The following is a 20865-nucleotide window of genomic DNA, read 5'->3' on the forward strand; positions in this document are numbered from 1 at the left end:
TTCCAATAAACCTCGATTGATTTTGAAAAAAAATTAAACGGCGGAATTTTGGTATGAATAAATAAAAAAAAATACCACTTAGTGACAAATCTATTTGAATGTACCAAGTTACAAGAACTATTTAAAAAAAAAATTACTACACTAAAATTATAAACATGAAATACTAATGTAACCTTAAATTACACATCCACAAACTTCAACCTGTCAAGTAAAGATCTCGTCTAGAAAAAGTTTTTCAAAAATTCCATAATCAAAAATGCATTTTAATTATCAGATAAAATAAAAAATGTATCCCTACTGCGCTAGACAGAAAATTTCATAAAAACACTTTCGGAAATATCCTAAATATTAAAGGAAAATCTACAATTAATGAAAAATTGCAATGGTGCAAAATGACGACGATGACAAAATGTAACTATTAAAAAATAATAAATTCAAGCTCTTTCACCACGGATTCGGCGCGCCAACTGAATGTCTTTAGGCATAATGGTGACTCTCTTGGCGTGGATGGCGCACAAGTTTGTGTCTTCAAACAAACCTACCAAGTAGGCTTCGCTCGCTTCCTAAATACAATTCATAAGTGAAAAAAAATATCCCAAAATGTATAAATATCAATAACAAATCAAACCGAAAACGTGTACAAAGATTTTTTCAAAATTCAAAAACCTATGGTGTCCAATTTGTTTTCGAGGTGTGATGAAGTCTTGCCCAGCTTTATCTGACTCTTTTGGTACTAGACTTGCATATTTGGGGGCCCAAACTGTTCTGTTGAAGCAACAGGTGCTTGGGAAGCAGAAACTCAGGCAACTTCACTTTAGATGCAAAAGGCATTGAGATTGCTTCATTTCCTGCAATGTTTGTCCTCAACTATGGTCTCTAATTTGTTTTCGAGGTGATGCAAGTCTTGTCCAGCTTTATCTGGCTCTTTGGGGTACTAGACTTGCATATTTGGGGGCTCAAAACTAATATTTTGAAGCGACAGGTGATTGGGGAGCAAAATCTCGAAGAACCTGGACTTTTCTTTAATTCAAGTGCAAAAGGCAGACAATGGAGGTCACGGAAAAAAGCATCGCCATAAACAAATCTTTCTCTTTTTAAACATCTTCATTCTGGTGTAAAAATAAAAAATCAAACCAGCCAATATCTTGCAATGCAGATCTTAAACGAAGGATTTGAGTGTATTTCCAACATAATGGAGGTTACGGGAGTAAGCCATGGGCTAAACTGTAGTATTCGTTTTAAATTTTCCTTATTTTGGTGCCAAAAGTAATTAAAATCACAAGATTTCCTACAGCATTTGTATTCAATGAAGAATTCGAGTGTTTTCTCAAAACAATTATGGGGCATAAACTGTATCAATCGATCAAATACCGAAGAAAACTTGATGAAATAAATCAACAGAGAAACACTCTTAAGGACAGATCGTTTCAAATTTTTTTTCCAAAACTGTTAAATTCAATTGGAAACAAAATATACCAACAGAGACAAACTTTTTTACAAATCCGGAAGCACCTGATGACATTAGAGGGTAGATTCGGTACAGAGGAGGAAGATGCTTCTAATTTGGACTGGTTTAAACGAAAATATTGGGCCCCAAATCTAAATAATAAGTTTTTATATCCCCAAATTGATCTATATTCCAGTGATTATTAAAAAAATTAATTTTTCAAAATTTTCGTTGGAATATTTAGTAAAATAAAAATTTAGTTACAATCATGAACAAAAAGATATAAAAAGTTGTTAATTAATTGTAATTAGTGATTTTTTTCATTGGAATGATTAGGATAAAGCGAATGATTCATTATGAAATTATCAAACACATTTTCGAATTTCTACAGATAAAAATTTCAATTCAAAGGTTAAAAAACGACTTATAATGAAAAAAATGATTTTATAATTCAAAATTAGAACAAACTCATATATAAATTAATTAATAAACACTATAATTTGATTTGTACATTGATATTCAAAATTTTTAAAATATAAAAACGAATTTAAAAAAAAAATCGTTATTTTCTAACCTGTAAAGCCCCAATAGCAGCCGACTGGAAACGCAAATCAGTTTTGAAATCTTGAGCGATTTCTCTGACCAAACGTTGAAACGGTAATTTCCTGATAAGCAATTCAGTAGATTTTTGATATCTTCTGATTTCTCTCAAAGCTACAGTACCAGGACGATAACGATGTGGTTTTTTAACACCCCCGGTAGAAGGTGCTGATTTTCTTGCTGCTTTAGTAGCGAGTTGTTTTCGAGGAGCTTTACCTCCTGTTGATTTACGCGCAGTCTGCTTTGTACGAGCCATTTTTTAGTAGTACCACAAAGATTTAAGCTAGAAAGATTATTTTTGCTATAACTATCTCCCGCCAAGAGAATTTCTTTGTTATATTTTACGTTATTGTTTTGTTTTAAACATCGGTATTGTCCTTAGTAACCAAGCGTACTTAGAAACGATAATAAATATATTTGAAATCAATTTGAAAACATTTGTTCGAAATTTAGATAATGATCCTCAATCAAAACAACATGGCGTCCGAACCTACTCACAACAATTCATTACGATTTCATCGAAATTTATATTATTACGGGTGAAATTGCAAAACAAATTATATCAAATCAATTACTTAACGTTTTATTGTGTTTTTTATTAAGAATATTCTAAAAGTACTTACTTTTTTGATGTAATAAAAATGTGATCTAAATTCGTATCAACAAACTCACTAGATACAACTGAGAAAGTAACGCCAACAAAAATTATTTGAGCTGGTGGGAGAAACTATGTTGTCGTGTTTCTCATTGGTGGAAATATAATTTTATCATTGGTTGAAATTTTCTTTTCAAAAATATACGTTTATTTGTGCTTAACAACTACTATCTTTTATCCTTTATTTTCTAATGTAAAATGAAAAGGGAACAATAGTGATTTAGAACCTAAGAACTAGACTCGGTACAGTTTTCTTCAAATTTATTACCCATGACATAAATAAATAAGAACAATCATATTATTGTTGATGTTGCCAACTATTTTATAATACCGAAAAATTATTGAATTTACATCATAATAAAATAAAAAATCAAGAATAAATTTGGAAAATATTTCCGGTCTTATACATCTAAAATTATAGATATAATATATATTTAACCTAAGGAAATTAAATTGTTTAAATTATCACGGCACGGCAACACTGAGAGTAAATTTTTCCATATTGTCTACAGAATAGTCAATGGGCGCGAAATTTGAATTTAAAATGTTTTTCTTATAACAATAATGTAATCGTAAAAAAATTGCGTGATAATATTATCGGGATATATAAATATATAAAATAAAACGAACAAAATCTTAATACTGTTGAACAATCTTTTCAATAATTTGAAATAAATATTGGAAATAATGATTAAAACAATGAGTATGTAATGAAATGTATATCTGACGATTCTACGAATTTCAACAAAGTAAGAGTCAAAAAATAATAAGCGATAATATTTACGTACGCGTAAACAAAGGGAATAACGATTATAATAAACTAAAAAAGCTTTTTCACAAAGTAAAATAACTAAAAATAGATTTGTGCTAGGCCCATCAAGAACACTAATAGAGATGAGTTTTCATTTATTAGTCGTTACTTTATAACTGTCTTATATTCATTGTAATAAACGAGAATATGAAATATATTCACGTTTTTATTGAAATTCTATCAATTATTAGTAGTAATATCAATAATTTCAGTGATATTAGTCACTGTTTATAGATTTAAAGTCATATAACGTAAAATAAAATTCAATTTTGTTTTGATTTTTAGTGAATATTGTTTATTATATTTCTTCTTCTTTTTTCTTCCATAATAAGTTTATGAACTGTTCCTAGTAGATTATTCGTTAATGTATCTACGTCACATGTTCGTGTTGTTTTTGCTTATCTCGTCATCTACGTTTTTATACGTATATAATGGTTGTCGATTTCAAAGTACTTGGTTTATTGTATTGTAAGAAGTGTACAAATAGTGGAGATAACGTCGAAATTTAATAATAAATCCCATACACCATTGTGATTTATGAAAAAATGAATTTTAGAACTATGAAAATCTGGGTATAAACCAACACGTACATGTATTAGATCCCACCTCTACAAATCGCGAGCAGTGGTCGCGGTTGTGACTAAGCCGCAGTACTGTTTAAAATATTTGAGTGGAAGGTGTATTTGTTTAAAGTGAAAATATCATTCGACCATTGCTTAAAAGCAACTTGTGCTTGGTATCTAGTTCATTTAAGCATAAAATATCCGTGAAAAGTGGATTAAAATAAGAAGAATCTTGTTGTGATTAAATGTTACTTTAACGGTCAACGTGTACTCAGCTATCGAGGATGTGTCTACTTCTTGGTTTGTTTTGAATGTTTCGTTGACGAATTTGACCTTTTTAATCGACCGAAAAATTTAAACGTTACCACTCGGAATCGTTCGTTATTTGTTGTTTAATTGTTGGAATTATTGATAATAAAATAAAAAAAACGGTGAGCATTATAGGATGGATTAAAATAATGAAAAAGGTGTGGAGGAATGCGACGAGAGGCACGCGAAGAACTGGAGGTACATTCTTATAGGTATTAATGGTGTTCTTTAGCTGATATGTAGTATAAGCACAGAGCTGGAGATACCTACCAAGGTAATTATAAGTATGGGTATATAATATTCTAACCTATAGTTATTTAATTTTTTATATATTATTAAAAAAAACAGTTTTAACTTTAAAAATTTTCTTTTACCAATGAAATAATTCGTTTTAATAACATTTAAAAACCAGTGGCGGCTTACAGAGGGAAATAAATAAACTACAAATTACCTAAAACAATATTTATTCTCATTGTAAGAAAAAAAACATTTAGTTCGAGAAAAACAAAAAAAATATTCAAAAATAGTGAATATTTTCGATACAAGCCTTTTTTGCAGCCATGTTGTCAATTATTCTAACTAAATTCATAATATAGTAAAGAACGTCTGTCTTTTTTTATTTTTCATCGTAACTCTAATTACCTCATCCACCGTTGCCAGATTGAGAGAAAGTAAGATAATTTCACGATTCCTTTAGAAACTAGGCGCTGTTACAATTATTACTATCATTAATGTAATAGACAAAGACGTAAAATTAACTAGTAAAGGTTCACCGAGAGTTCTAAAACCGAATAATACTAAAAATATTTGATATATAAATATTATTTATACATATAGATATGACAACACTGGTGCTCTACTTGTTTGAATCCGACCCTGTAATTTAGGTTAGATTTACAAACAAAGTATACGAATTCTATTAAATTTCCACTAGTGCTTTGACGACAACGATTATTTACTTCTTCTTTTTTAATTGTATAAATAAATTACGATGTATTTTCTTTCAAGTTCTCATATAACGACACCTACGATCAAAATATGATAGTAATAAAATCACGTATTCATTCTAACAAAAGTTTTTTTTTGTTGAAAATCGTGGGCGGGTTGTTGGAAAATACGCAAATAGTTACTGTAGAAATGCGGATACATTTGTACGAAGTAGATAATTTCTATGATTATATATAAAAAAGAAGTAGAAACAAATAAGAAATACACATACGTCATCAATCAGTGATCGCTTATATCATTCTGATACGTATCTTTTTACGATCTATGATAATTCCAGTGGCGTAGTCAATTCCAATAAACTTTTTATTTTTAAAAATTTTTTCGATGGAAATATATAAAAAATATAATTTTTACACAATAAGTTCTACGTTTTAATTATCTCTAACCACCGCACATTGTTTTTTTTATATAATATTAACGAATTGTTAAATGTATTTTAATGTGTCTATTAAAAAGCTCTGTAACTGCTAAGAAAACCCCCCAAAATGAAAAAAATGGAGTGAAACTGTAGTAAACGAATGATATAGGACAATAGGTGACATCAAAAACATAACCTTGAAATGCGAAACATTTCCACATGTATTTGATACTCATGGTTAGTTGATTCTCTTTATGCTCTCCATAAAATTGACGTTCATGGTCATTCCAGTGGCGTAGTTAATTTAAATAAACGTATTTTTTGCGCAGTAAATACATATTATCTAAATATATCTAATATTATTCAGAATTTGTTGCTTATTAATAAATATCTACAAATCTACACGTTTCCTATCATATTTTAAGATGAAGTAAAATATTGTTAGTTTTTCGTAACATTCCCGTCACCTGGACTCTTAGACATAATAAATCTAAACGTAAACACAGTATTTAATGTTCTGTAAAGCAATAAATGTAATGTTTGTCGTTACTTAAAACACAATATACGTTTATACAGGATGTATCGCATAAGATAGAGCAGAGGCGTCTAAAAATGACGATAGGGGTAATTAACCTCTAATCAAGTTGCATCCCCAAGGATGCACATACGAAAAAACTTGAATATTCATATTTTTTTTAAAATGATAAAATTTGACGAAAAATCAAATTATTCATGATGTCAAAATTTAATTTTTTAAATTAACTGACAGATAAAAAACTTTAAAGGTTAGGTCATTCCTAATTAACAATTAACAGTGTACTAAATTTGGTATTTCAATGGCTACAAAGACAATTTTTTTAAAAATTTTGAGCCGTATAATTCCCCAGTGATGTAATTAGGTATAAAAATGAATTGCCCCCAATCGTCATGTTTTGGACTCTTTTACACGCCACTGCTCTACTGTCAATAGAAAAGGATAGAAGGTACGCAGATGTTAATGTTAATTAATTTTTAACTTTCTTAAATATAAATTTATTAGATATTAGTTACTTTATGAATATTATAATAATAAATATTAATAATATCATTAAAACATCTGTAATATGTGCTACTTTTACTTCACAGGTACAAATGTTTAAAGCACGTGATTTAGAATTCCATGATTGTGTGTTTTAATTAAACTGAAACATTGTCATCCGTTTTATAATTATCCGGAAGTAAATAAAGTAAAAGCTATCTAAAATTAACCTACTTATTTGTTTCGGAATTTTGTTATTTATACGTGGATATTAACATAAAAGGTGTTAAAGAATAGTAGGATGATCGCGAAAAAATGCCTTGAGTTAGTTTGACCTTGAATAATTTCTAATGTAAACGCGAGATTCGACGAAATATAATGTGTGGACGAGTTCATTATTTCTAATTTCGAGGTGAAGTCTTTTGAAAATATGAAATTGTTTTTATTTTTGTTTATTTAGAATTAGAAAGTTGGAATAAAAATGTATCACAAATGTTTATAAGTGAAAAATAAATATAATTAGAAAGTTTTGATGTAACGTCTTACTATAATTGTATTAATTAAAAATTGTCCAGGGGCGTACTCGTTATTCCAGAGGGTTGAAGTTGACAATCGAACAGGGACGTAATCGATATTTTTATCGAGGTTATTGAGATAAAAATAAAAAAAATTAAAAGAAAACCGATTATTTATGCGTTTTCGTATACATACATTTTCCTGGCATCAATATTATGATTTGACGGCAATTAATATATTGAATTTTAAACAAATCATAAATAATTACGATCAACACATTTGGTTGTCTGCAATTTGTTTAAGAGTTTTAAGTAATTTTCGGTTTCGTGGTCTAAAAATACGTCGAGTTTTCACACATCGAATTTTCCTTAATAAGATGAGTTCGTTTCGATATTTACAAAAGTTTACTACGGAAGCGTTTAAAATTGGAAGGTTCCATGACCCCCCTCGCCAATATTTTTTCATTAATGTATTCTCTGATCTGACAACAATGTAAACGTAATTAAAAAAACCGTTGTTAATGACGACAAAAGAAATAAATGAAGATTGACTGAGAAAATAGGAAATCTGACAGCACTGTAACTTGTAAAATTATTTGTAAAACTTTAATGAACAAAAATTTCCAATTTTTTCAAATTCTCATGTTATCGGAAAAAATAGAGCATCTGGCAATAGTGTAAATATAACATTGGAGTTTTTTAGTACGTAAAACGTTAAAAAACAAAAATTTTTCTTAAAAATTATCAAGTTATCGGGAAAAACAAGAAATATGGCAACGTTGTAAATGCAAACAAAGAAAGGGGAGAAGAATTTTTTTTCTAAAATCTCAAGTTTTCAGAAAAATTAGAGATCTGGCAACACAGCCATCATTGTAAAATCTGAATAAATATATGAATAATTTCATAAAATAATCAACTTCACGGAAGGATGGGAGATTTAGCAACAGGGTAAATTCGACTAAACATCGTTCGTACCGCAAAACCTTACAAAACAATTTTTTTTTCCAAAAATCATTACGTTATTAGTAAAATGAGAAATCTGGCAACAACGTAAATAATATCGTACTATCAAACCTTTAAAATAGAATTTTATAATTTTTTTTAGAAAAACTATCAAGTTCCTGGAAAACTAGAGAACTGACAACAATGTAAATACAAACAATATGTAGGTCATTTTGTGAAACAAATATACATAATTTTTTTTAAAAATTATCAGGTTCACGGAAAAATGGGAGATTTGGCAACAATGTAAATTCAACATTATTATCAGACCATTAGAAATGAAACCTCGAAAAAATTATAAAAGTTGTATTGTAGAAAAAACTTTAGATCCGGCAACAATGTAATGCAACTTTAATCCCGGTGACGTTATTTGACGATATTAATTCGACATTTAAGAATTAAAATTCAAGCGTAAATCGAAATTTTGATTCCGTTGCCTGGTCCATAATTCAACCCAAACAATTTATATAAGAATAAGTGGGAAAATCTGTTAACATTAGTGAAGTGACAACAATAGATCTAGCTGAAAATGAAATAACCGCCCAGAGTTTAAATAATTCCAATATCTATTTCGGTCACTTACATACTATTTATACAGAGTATAAAATCATGAAAAATAAGTAACGAGAAAAAAAAAATACAACGGCCTCGTTTCGTTTTTGTAATATTAGAAATAATACACGTAAAAACATATGCAATATGGGAAGCTTCATTAGAAAACTTGACAGACCATAAAAAAGAAGAAGATAATGACATAGTTTTATTCATTATTATTTATTGATGATTACGAAATGATAATACAATAGAGCTATCAACCATAGATAACCTAAAAAACATCGTCGTTAAACCTGATATAGAAAGATAGATATGTACCGGGTATACAACGAAAGTGACCCCGAGAAACACGTGGAAATAATTTTCATAATAGGTCCATCATTAGAATAATCGAATTCTTCAACAAATTCTGTGCATTTTTTATATCATTATATAGTCTATCTCTTGAAATAACAGGTGGGGGAGAGTGGAAACTTTGTTATGTATAAATGCTTGTAAGTCCGGTTCTGCTTGGCCGATTTTTATAAACTAGGTGTTATTTAAGAGAGCTTCTCTCCAACAATACAAAATACGTAAATTTTAAGCAATTTAATTAGCAACGTAAATGCTAGAGGGCGTTGTTTCATATATTTTCGATTTCGTGATTTTTTTAAATTAAATTTAAATAGAAACATACGAATTTAAGTATATGTTATGAAAGTAAACTGATTTAATATTAATATATCGAAAACCGCTTATCGATATCTTTTTTCTGTTCCGAGATATCTTAAGAAATTTTGAGTAATCTCATTCGAATTATGGCGCATGCGCTTCACGATGTGGTATATATTTTAGGTGGTATGTCGGATGGCCCTGAATGATCCAAAGCGGTGCCGTCGGAGGCGTAGGCGGCGCAACTCCACCTACTTTGGGGGCGGAGCTTCGAGCAGCTGCCGCTCTCGGTGATGTTGCGGCATGTAGACGATATTTGGGGGCAGCGCGTTTGGTACGATTTTCGCGCGATGAACACGGTCGTACCGCTCTTCATTTGGCAGCGGCGAACGGCCATCGCGAAGTGGTACGGTTATTGGTATCGGTGGCCGCCCCCAGGGAAGTCGACGGACTTGACGGCGCAGGGTGTACGGCGTTGCAAAGGGCAGCTGCGAGTGGACACGAGGAGGTGATAAGGTTGGTGTTGGCCAGGGGGGCGGAAGTTAATGGACAGGACAGTGTGGTAAGTCGAAAGATTTTTTCGTTCCGCGCTGTATATTGGCAAAAACGTCCCATATTTTTATAATTTTTAACATTGGTTTAGTTGATGATGTTAATTTCGTAAACTGTGCCGTATTTTCAAAAATTTATGATCAAATTTTAATTATAGTTGAAAAACTGTGTCTAACGATCGAAAATGCCATAAATTAAAATTAACTGCGGTAGAAAAATTCATTAAACATCATTTTCTTCTTTCCAATTGTAATATCGTTTCTTTCTAATTATCCAGTGTTGCCACACTTATTTGTCGACATTTAATCATCGACTGCGTATTGTATTTCGTTCTATATAACTGAAAAATTATAAAAAAACCCAAATCAGTTGATTATATAATTAAATTATTAACTAAAAATACAATTTTGTCTTTAAACCCTACAACCATAAACAACCATAAAATTCTTCAAATTAAAAAAATCTTCATATCAAAGAACATCCTCGAACTCTGGCAACCATGTATCGACCATGTCTTTCTTCTTTTTTGTGACTTATGCTAGACAAGACCTTAAATGGCAACGGTCAGAATTTTACAACGAACTATGCTTGTTGTTGCCGGATCGGTTCTATTTTCTGCGTTTAGGTATTGAAAAAAAAATTTAGTATTTTCACGTATCATTGTAACGATCATGGTACTTAATTTTATTTTTACTAAGTTATGATATTAAGGATATTATAGTATTTACCCCACAGTCGTACAAATAAAATTATTCGACATTGGGCATTAAGAATATTAATAAAAAATAATCATCAATTTACCGGTAAAGAGGAAGATCTGACAACAATGTAAATGCAATCAACATGTATTGAAAAATTGATAAAACAAAAGTTTATAATTTAGCAACAATATGAATGTCACTAAAAGATCGGCAATATTATAAAAATTTTTGCAAAATAATTAACTTACCTTTAAAATGAGAGATGTGGCAACACTGTAATATTCGAGCCGTTTTGTACAATCATAAAAAAATAGATGTTTTATTCCATAAATCATTTTCTTGGTAATATATTTTTGGAATTATCAATTGGCAACGTCGCAGGATATACTGTTATTTGTTTTATCTTTCGTGACCGTGATTTTTAAAGGTTTGAATTAATCTTCTAAAATTCTATTTAAAATAATAACTTTCATCGTACAATATTATTATTTTTTCCACCCTGTACGTTATAATGACATTATTATTCAAATTTACCTTGATATTCAATTTCTGTTTTAAAAATCTCCTTTTTATTGACTTGCTATTTTAAATTTAGAATACGGAGGAAATCGTAAATCCATTCATATCATAAAAAAAATTCGAATGTAAAAGATGACGAATTTTTACATCAAAAAGCCGTTAAACTAAATTTAAGACCGTTAATTATAGTGATTTCGAGTCGTTAAAATGTTTAAATATAATTAGAAATGGTATATTTTTTCAGTACGAAAATTGTACACTAATCGTAGATTGTTGTAAGATAAAAAAGAATGAAAATAAACAGAATAAAATGAAAAAAAAATTACAATAAAACAAAAGAATGAATGAAATTTTGATGACTTTGCATTTAATCAATATGTCGCAACGTAGAAAGTCATTTGTTTGTAGAATCGAAACCAGTGGCGTCGTAATGACTCAACAAATATGGCTGACGAATTAGTACAGGGTCGGCTTCCTTAAACATCGCGAATAATTATTAAATAATTTTAAAAATAATCATTTTAATTATAAATAATAATATTTGAAATAAAATATATTGTGTTTATATCGGAAATTATTCGTTGTCCAATGTTATAGAAACAGGGTCGTACTCATATACTATCGATAATAATCTATATAATTGCATTTTTTCGAATATTCCACGCGTCACTGAAGCCGAAACGGAAATTCTGTAATACCTTTGGCATTAATAAGATCGTTTTAAAATAGTGTCGTGTCCTGGTCTTTTCGCTAACATTCAAAAAACAACAAAAATAGATGTAAGTGCACAATAGCCAAATCTGTCTAGTTTACGTATTGTTTTAAACGTGAATAAAACGGTTTTTTAATTTCATTTGTTTGTGTTTTGAGGATTTATTGAATATACTATAAAATTTGACGTGATTTTCATCAATATACAGGGTATCTCGCAGAAGAACCGATACAGAGAAGAGGCGTATATGGAAGCCTAAAATATGACAATTAGGAGCAACAGTTTCGAATTAAAAAGTTGTGAAGTAATGAATTTTTTCGAAATTTTGAGCCTCACAACTCCTCAGGGTTGCAAGATGGTAAATTGGCCCCAATTGTCATATTTTGGACTTCCCTGAAATCATCAACTCTGTATTGGTTTTTATGCGGGCCACACTGTATATATGTAATAAATCTTAAACAAAACATTGATAAAATTAATATTTTCATGGCAACTATATCAAAGAATATAATTTTTTGGCACAAATATCAAACACCGCATAATAATTTTAAAAAAATGACGACAATGAAAACCATCATTACTTTGAAACAGTAACGTACTTAAAAATTTGAAATTCAAATATAATATGTGGAAAAGCCAGCCCTGTACACAATATACATCTATCGCTTTCATCCTTTATTTTCAATCAATGTATCTAAACAGTTCTTTGTAATTTCTTATTTTGTATATTATTTAATAGATGGCGCAACAATATATTTAATTCATTAATTGACATAATTTAAACAATTATTTGAAAAATATGATTTTTTGACACAAATTTCAAACATTGCATTAATGATAATATAAAAAAAATTACAATGAAAATCTGTACAAACTACAAGCCTTTCCTTTCAATCAAGTTACCCTCGACCAGTTCTCTGTAATTTCGTGTTTTATATATGTTTTAACAGATGGCGTTTTCGATTATTCCACATGTTTACTGTCTACCGACTAGTTCCCTGTAATTTCTCACTTAATATACTCCTCAACAGATGACAGTGTAATTTAAAATATGGACAATTATGTATTTGAAAACTCGATTATTTTGTATTATTTGTTGAAGCACGGCAATACTGCACTTCACGAAGCTGCCTGGAAAGGTTATAGTAGAACGGTGCGTTTATTAGCTTCCGCCGGCGCTGATCTAAATCGTTCGAACGCCGGTGGATTTACGGCGTTACATCTTAGTTGCCAAAACGGACATAACCAATCTTGTAGGGAACTACTTTTAGCCGGATGCGATCCTGATATCCAAAACAACTACGGGGATACAGCTTTACATACCGCGGCAAGGTGGGTTTGTTTTTTTATACTCCCCTGTCACTAAATGTCAATCACACTCACAATAGATTTATAATGACGTAACCAATCGAGATCTATGGTTTACAAGCAAATAGTTGAATTAAATAACGACAACAGTGTTGCCAATTGCTGAAATATAAAAATACTTATATATAGAACGTATTTTGTATGCGGATTTTAGGTACGGGCATGCGGGCGTCACTAGAATTTTGATTTCTGCTCAGTGCAGGATATCGAAACAGAATAAAAATGGCGACACCGCATTACATATATCCTCTGCTATGGGTCGTAGAAAATTGACGAGGATTTTATTGGAGGCCGGTTGTGAAAAGAACGTTCGCAATAAACAGGGAGAAACTTCGAGGGATATAGCTTTGAGGAAAGATCTTTTCGAGATTTTAGATATTTTAGACGACAGCGGCGTCGGTAGGGAGAGCAGAAAATCGAAAAAGGGCAGCGGCGGAGCGAAAAAACGATCTAAAAGTAAAGTCAAGTTTGAAGATGCCGTAGATAGTAAAGGTTAGTTAATTTTTCAAATATATATATATATATATATATATATATTATATCAATTAAACAATGTAATATTTAAAAAAAAATCGTAAAAATATTATTTTCTATATAAACATCGATTTCTATTAAATCGATATTTATAACTGAATTTTATTACGAAATATACGGCAACAACGCGATGTTTGAATGACTAATACAATTCCCATAGAATCAGTTAACTTATATAGTACATACTTTAACCGCCAGAGGACGCTGACCGTATTAATAAAGTTACAAACTGAAGTTGGTAGCAGTCGTAAGATTATATACTGGATAGATCTGCCACTCTGTATAAAAATTTGACGACAGAGTTCGATCCTAACGACATCTCTCGAACTGGCTTCGTACCAAGAAAAAAGATTTCTATAATCAAATATTTGATCTAAGGTTCATATCCATGCTAATTTCGCGGGAAATTTAAAAATAACTCGTGTAATTTTAATTGCTCGAAGGTAGTTGTCGCATCAAATTGTGAATGAAACAAAAGTATTATGCAAAAACTTTCATTTTACTAACATTTCAAATTCAAATATTGTTATTTACAAGAAAATGTAAATACCTGAAATTAAAATGCTGTTTAAACGAAGTATTTTGTAAAATATTTTGGTTTCATTTACAATTTTTGTGACAACCAGTTCCGACCATCTAAATTTCACAATTAAATGGTTTATATAAGATATGGGTAGATGGAATATTGAAACACAGGATGATTATTATAATTTTTATTTTGTTTTTGACATTTTATAACAATATATCCACAACAAAATTTTTTTTTACTCACCTCTCACAGTCGAGTGCCCTTCAAGTTTATCTGTTTCCATATATTAGTCGATATTGATGGTTCATACAGGATACTCGAGGAGCTACCTACAAATTATATAAATTCACGACTTCAGGTTCAATTCAGAATTATTATATGGACAGTGTCAATAGTTGTGACTATTACAATTATATATAAAAATATTGCCGTTTTGTTTTGAATTCGTACTTACAAGGTTCTTCGACAAGGGTTCGAAATAATCGCTTCCCTGTGTACACCTTAACAGGTTTTTTTGTTCCCTCTATTGGGTTGTTACCAGTAAAGGTGCTGAAAACTAGTCCTTGCAATTGATTCTAAAAAATGTCTCAATTAATCTCAACGGAAAACTGAGGAAATCAGTAAGCAAAAATAAACAATTGGACAACTACATTATAGAAAATATACAATGACATTTATCTATCACCTAAATTATTACTGAATAATCCTTTTGGTTATTAATATGAAATAAAAATATAAAGCCTATTCCCCAGATGTTAAACACATCAATCCATTTCTCTTTGTTTTCAAATAACTACGTGATTATAACTGCCATAAATGGTTGAGCCTATACCCAAAGTGTACAATGATTCAAACAATTTATTACCTTGATTACATGACAAGATGAATTAACAGGCAGATTTTTGTGGAAATAATATACTACAATTCATACCTACCTATCAGTCTTTTCGGAGTTGAAAATGAAGACGGTTGCTCCTGTACCCAAAAAATATAATTTCCCCTTTTTCGTAACCTACAAAGAAAAATAGCAATTTTTCCCTCTGCATAACGTTTCGCTATGATTCATAAGAGGTTTATTGTCACAGTAAATATGAGTACTTACCAGGTAAATGTAGAGTTGGCAGTGAAACTTTTTTTTAACCTGGCATTGGGGTTTCTACAAATTGGTTCAAAATGAATATCACATATTCTATGTGATGATAATACTGTATCTGCTATTATTAACTTGGGGTTATTCATTCTTTGCAACCAAATTCTGCAAACGTGTTCATTTGTAGGAATGGAATGTCTATAAAAAAGTAAAATAAGGATAAAATAATTAAACATATTTAACCATTCAACAAAATGATTTCCTAAATACAAATTAATGAAGTTAATAAGAAAAGACTTATTCTCGTATAGATATGAACTTGATTTCAATTCAAATTTTTATGTTGATAAATAGTAAATATTACTCTCACCTTATCGCTTGCTTATTCGTGCATCCTGGTACACAGTAGGCCTTTACTCGTTTACTCATATTGAGTACGTAAACACGACAGCACAATTCGCAACAAATAATAACTTTTAAATGCACACAAATGCGAATACCTAATAAACAAACAATATCAAACACCTTTGCTACATGGACGTTGTTCATTCAATAACATTGGTTGTTTCTCGATGTATGATTGCAACTTAGTTTCAGTATCCAGATTGACAAACATTCAAAAATAAAACACCAAAAAGTAAGCTGTTTTAGATGTAAACCGGCAACATAGATGGCGTTAAAAATCGTCCTGAACTTCTCCTATTCCAGTGCACAGGCCCTGGTAGCAGTCGCCGACAAACAGTCGGTCGGATCGTATTGGAGCGGGATTAAACATCAACTCTCATAATCTATTCAACATTGTTGCCAAATTGATTCTGATGACGGTAGATTTTTTTCATATGTTAATTGTCTGATGTATGGAGTTATTTCGTAATTCGTGTTGTTTATTTTCAACAGTACCATGGAAAAAAGTTTTTCAAAACGATTTTTTCTATAAAAATTTAGATTTCCATTATTTTGATACTTATACTATGTTTTCATTAAGAAATATGCGGCAACAACACGCTAGGGAGCTGTATCGATATTAATGTAGTTACTAACTGAAGTTTGCAGCAGTCGCCGACGAACAGTCTGTCGGATCGATTTTCATAATAGTTATACTTCGTGTCATGATTTTTTCACAAAAAAGCGGCGACAGCGTGATATCTGAACTAAAGTGATGATGTCAAACGATACGAATTTCATAAATACTCATTTTAAATCAATTTTTGTATTATATGGTACATAATTTAACCGCTAGAGAGCGGTATTAAATGATATTTAAAAATCAATGGTCATAATTTGTTTAACAAGGTTACCGAATTGACTCTAAAGTATTACACATGGTGATTATCGGACAAACTTGAAGTAATTTTTCCAAAATAATTTGTGTTCCTCATTTTCAAACTTCCTACCTTAAAGAAATGGTTTTTCAAAACACGAATACCAATCAATCAATACCAATAATTATTTCAAAGTAACCTTGAATTCCGTAGTATATACTATAACCACTAGAGTGCGGTGGTAATATTAACATAGTTACCAACCGAAATGGGTAGCAGTAAACTAATTAAAAGTTTCTTATCGATGGTCATAATTTAACGCTGTAGCCAAATTACAATGACGAACTTAAAACTTCGATAATAAAAACATGTGATTTGTTTTGTTGATTTCTAACCATACCATGAGGGTAAAAAGAATTATAAATTATTAATTTCCCTAACTTGAGTTAAAAATTATTTTAAATGTTTATGTTTTCAAAGATAGATGAAAATTTTGCCGTCTCGACTACTATCTTTCAAAAATTATTGAAAAAAAAACTAATTTTGTAACCTAAAATCAAGACTATTTGAAAACATAAATATATAAAAAAGGTTAGATTAGGATAGTTTAGGAATTGAAGAAAAACTATTTTAAATATGTATTTCTCCAGTCGTAACGTTATCTAATCCAACAAAACTTCACGATAAACGTTAATTATATATATTACTAATAGAAATTTAAAATTGGCAACGTTGCGCTACTTTCTAGCTGATATATATTTCGTGACCGTGTTTATTTAACGATTTGTAGCTGGATTATACACCGAAATAGGCCAATTCAATACAGGTTAATGTCAAAATAAGATTTCGAATGAACTTTTCAATGGGGTATTTATGAAGTTATTTCCATATTTCATACGAAGTTATTTACAAATTTCAAATATAAATAAAAGTTTTATTTAAAATAAGTATTTTAAACATAAATAAACGTTTCAAAAGTCAAATTACACGATTATAAATAGACATTGACGTTTGTTTACTTTATAATAACTTTTTAAGGTTATGTTTCGAAATAGGTCACATAGGTCGCTCTCTGATGGTCAAAATGGGTATTATAAATCCCAGGATAAGGTAAAATTTAACTTCTTAGATGATATTTATAAATTTTTATTTTGTAAATAAAATTTTTGAGATTTCTAAAGTTGTAAAAAAATTTTCGATTGTCCCATCTCTATTAACGATCTCTCTGGTAATATATATGGAGGGATCGTTACCTAGCAACCAGTCGAATTCAATATAGCATTGTTGCCACGTTTATGTCAAATATATATTTGTATGAAATAATGAAGGACGTCGTTATTTTAGAAATGCCGAACGAATCGAAACCGTGGTCTCCATACGGGTGCCATTATTTTCCAGATCCGAAAAATTTTCCAGCCCCTAGGCTGGATTCCCTCCCCGATGAGCCCTTAAAAAAGGGCGAACAGTATTATTTAGATCTAGCAGGTGATGTTTCCGTTCGATATACAGGGCGGTACCCTATTTGACATTGGGTATTTATTTTTTTTTGTAGGAAATATTTGTAAAGGTCCAATAGGCGTAGGGTACACTTGTTATTGCGCACCGCTGTTCAAGCACTTAGAAGCTAGGATAGAGAGGGATAAAAAAGAGTTACAGAAGGCGCACTTTAGGTTAAGACAGAGGGTGATCGGTTTGGAGCAGAAACTCAAACGCGGTCAACAGGGTAGGCGGTCGGAAAGGGTTTTACCTACGGGTAGGGACAAGGAGGTGCCTCTACCGAGATCCAGGAGCCTGGAAATGTTGTACGAGGCAGATAAACCACAATTGCAAGCCACCAGGTAAGTAACATTCTGATTAATTGATTTTTTTTAAATTAATTTTGTTGACCCACCCTGTATATATGAGTTTTTTATTGAGAAAATATATTTTTTCAAAAATTCACGTGATCATTTTCAATGTTCCAATTGAATTACCCTGTATATTAATTAGTTTTTTGACATAACAACTTTTTATAAAAAATCTAATTTTTTTTGCTCACCCTGTATTTTTTTTGAAAAAATGTTTTTTAATCAATTTTATTTGATAATTATTAATGTTTTAATGAATCACATGGTATATTGGTTGGTTTTTAGACGAAAAGAATTGTTGAAAAATATTTAATTTTTAATTCACCCTTCCTGTATATTTAGTTTAATATGAGAAAATCATTTTTAAATCAAATTTTATGTGATTATTTTCAAGGGTTTTAATTTAATCACCCTGTATATTAATTGGTTTCAACAAAACAATCCTTTTTAAAAAGTTTTTTACTAACCCACCCTGTATATTTAGTTGTTTTGGAGAAAATATTTTTTAAAAATATATTAAATATACCCTATATATTTGTTGAATAATATTCAGTTTTTTATTCATTCACCCTGTATATTTAGTTGTTTGGAGAAAATCTTTTTTCAAGAATATTACGTGATTATTTTTAATGTTACAATTGAATCACCCGGTATAATGATTGGTTTCTAGAAGAAAATTATCAAAAAAATATTAAATTTTTTCATTTGTCTACCCTGTATATTTAGTTCTTTTTGAGGAAGATCTGTTTTAAAAAAATTTTACGTTATTATTTTCAAGCGTTCAAATTGAATCACCCGGTATATTAATTGGTCTTTAGGAGAAAATATTTGTTGAATAATATTCAGTTTTCTATTCATTCACCCTGTATATTTAGTTGTTTGGAGAAAATCTTTTTTTAAACAATTATTTTCAATATTCCAATTTCAATCACCCAGTATATTTTTAGGTTTTTAGAAGAAAATAATTTTTGGAAAATATTGAATTTTTCATTTACCCACTGTACATTTCGATTTTTCTTGAGAAAATAATTTTAAAAGAACTTAATTCGAATATTTATAATGTTTCAATTGAAATCACACGGTATATTAATTGGTTTTCTATAATTTTTCATAGTTTCATTTACCCACCCTGTATATTCAGTTCTTTTTGAAAAAAATCTTCTTTCAAGAATTTTACGTGTTTATTTTCAAAATACTAATTGCATCACCCGGTATATTTAATTATTAATTGGTTGTGTAAAGAAACTAATTTTAAAAAATTTTTCAAATCTTTTTATTTGCTTACTCTGTACATAGAATTTTCTATTTGAGAAAATATCTAATGAAAAATGGAAAAGATAATTAAAATTAATTTGCTAGGAAAATATATATGTAAAATTTTCAATTTAATGTTATTCCACGTAATTATGCTAATTTTTTTATTGAATCACCGGGTATATTAATGTTTTTTTAAAAAACACACAAAACTTGGATGTTTCTTTTTAAATTTCATAGAAGTATGGATGAACTAGATCCGGCGGAAGAAACGGCAACTACCCGACCTTCCGTCAAAGAACTAGTAGCGAGGATCCAACAGATAAATTGTTCCACTAACAACGGCAACAACAGCGAAAGCAGCGACGAAGAAGACATTTCAGTTCGAAAAAAAAATCCGGATAACGAACCGACACCTCTAGACTTTCCCGGCGACGCTCCTCCTAGGAGCAGGACAGGCGTTTACAGTCCGACGATAGTGAATAGTGTCACGGTGAACCAAAACCCTCGGTACATCGAACCGATAGTAGAAATTCGCGAAGGCGGTACCAAATATGGCGGTTACGTGCATCAAGTATCAAATAAAAGACAACCCGTATACCAAACCGACGTCGGATTCGTGGAACCCTATAAAATTCAATATTACGATAACGCCGTAGCCGAGAGGCGGGTTTTAACCGGCGCCAAAACCTACGAAAACGACAGTGGCGTAGCGGGAAAATCGACCGTTAGAACCGAAGTTAATTTCGCAGTGACTAACGTTCCGGATAACGTCGATAGAGATACGAACAACGATTCCGGTTATTCCACTAAAGTTTATGGAAGTTCCAAGGGGAATTCGCCGAATTTGTGCGGTAAAATTGACGGGGACGGTCTCGGAACTTCTTCCAGTTTAGTTTAATCAATATTGTTCTGTTTCTAAATGAAATAAACGTTAATATATTTGTATTTACAATATTTACTTTAGTTCCGCTCAATTTTTTCACAATCCGACAACGTCGGAGA

The 20865-nt window shown here is 30.4% G+C and overlaps 3 protein-coding genes across 4 annotated transcripts; 1 reads left to right on the forward strand and 2 right to left on the reverse strand.

The window, feature by feature from the left end:
* Nucleotides 1-72: 72 nt before the first annotated feature.
* LOC130449230 (histone H3.3A) lies at nucleotides 73-2785 on the reverse strand. Its single transcript, XM_056786914.1, has 3 exons — nucleotides 2671-2785; nucleotides 2022-2330; nucleotides 73-563 (listed from the first exon to the last, which is right to left on the reverse strand). The coding sequence occupies exons 2-3, from the start codon at nucleotides 2301-2303 to the stop codon at nucleotides 435-437; spliced, it is 411 nt and encodes a 136-aa protein (XP_056642892.1). The 5' UTR covers nucleotides 2304-2330; nucleotides 2671-2785; the 3' UTR covers nucleotides 73-434.
* A 1377-nt stretch (nucleotides 2786-4162) lies between these two features.
* LOC130449365 (ankyrin repeat domain-containing protein 6) lies at nucleotides 4163-20808 on the forward strand. Its single transcript, XM_056787143.1, has 7 exons — nucleotides 4163-4659; nucleotides 9676-10054; nucleotides 13079-13308; nucleotides 13499-13836; nucleotides 18104-18244; nucleotides 18312-18597; nucleotides 20101-20808. The coding sequence occupies exons 2-7, from the start codon at nucleotides 9698-9700 to the stop codon at nucleotides 20759-20761; spliced, it is 2013 nt and encodes a 670-aa protein (XP_056643121.1). The 5' UTR covers nucleotides 4163-4659; nucleotides 9676-9697; the 3' UTR covers nucleotides 20762-20808.
* Nucleotides 14652-16354, reverse strand: LOC130449366 (uncharacterized). 2 transcript variants are annotated; one of them, XR_008910437.1, is made up of 5 exons: nucleotides 15868-16354; nucleotides 15510-15695; nucleotides 15343-15419; nucleotides 14862-14982; nucleotides 14652-14736 (listed from the first exon to the last, which is right to left on the reverse strand). XR_008910437.1 is itself a non-coding variant. In XM_056787144.1 (4 exons), exons 1-4 carry the CDS (start codon nucleotides 16044-16046, stop codon nucleotides 14942-14944), a joined length of 483 nt encoding a protein of 160 aa, XP_056643122.1. In that variant the 5' UTR covers nucleotides 16047-16354; the 3' UTR covers nucleotides 14652-14941. The 2 variants fall into 2 exon arrangements, 1 of the variants encoding a protein (XP_056643122.1); XM_056787144.1 differs by having other exon boundaries at nucleotides 14652-14982.
* Nucleotides 20809-20865: the final 57 nt, after the last annotated feature.

Source organism: Diorhabda sublineata, chromosome 10 (genome assembly GCF_026230105.1).
Source record: "Diorhabda sublineata isolate icDioSubl1.1 chromosome 10, icDioSubl1.1, whole genome shotgun sequence".
In the NCBI taxonomy this organism is placed as follows: Eukaryota; Metazoa; Arthropoda; class Insecta; order Coleoptera; family Chrysomelidae; genus Diorhabda; species Diorhabda sublineata.

Coding starts and splice junctions, on each gene's coding strand:
- LOC130449230 (XM_056786914.1), bottom strand. CDS start 2,303: ATGGCTCGTACAAAGCAGACTGCGCGTAAATCAACAGGAGGTAAAGCT. Junction 564..2,021: donor CTGCTATTGGGGCTTTACAG/GTTAGAAAATAA, acceptor AATTGTATTTAG/GAAGCGAGCGAAGCCTACTT.
- LOC130449365 (XM_056787143.1), top strand. CDS start 9,698: ATGATCCAAAGCGGTGCCGTCGGAGGCGTAGGCGGCGCAACTCCACCT. Junction 10,055..13,078: donor TTAATGGACAGGACAGTGTG/GTAAGTCGAAAG, acceptor TATTTGTTGAAG/CACGGCAATACTGCACTTCA. Junction 18,598..20,100: donor CCACAATTGCAAGCCACCAG/GTAAGTAACATT, acceptor TAAATTTCATAG/AAGTATGGATGAACTAGATC.
- LOC130449366 (XM_056787144.1), bottom strand. CDS start 16,046: ATGAACAACGTCCATGTAGCAAAGGTGTTTGATATTGTTTGTTTATTA. Junction 15,696..15,867: donor ACGAATAAGCAAGCGATAAG/GTGAGAGTAATA, acceptor ACTTTTTTATAG/ACATTCCATTCCTACAAATG. Junction 14,983..15,342: donor AACTCCGAAAAGACTGATAG/GTAGGTATGAAT, acceptor GACATTTTTTAG/AATCAATTGCAAGGACTAGT.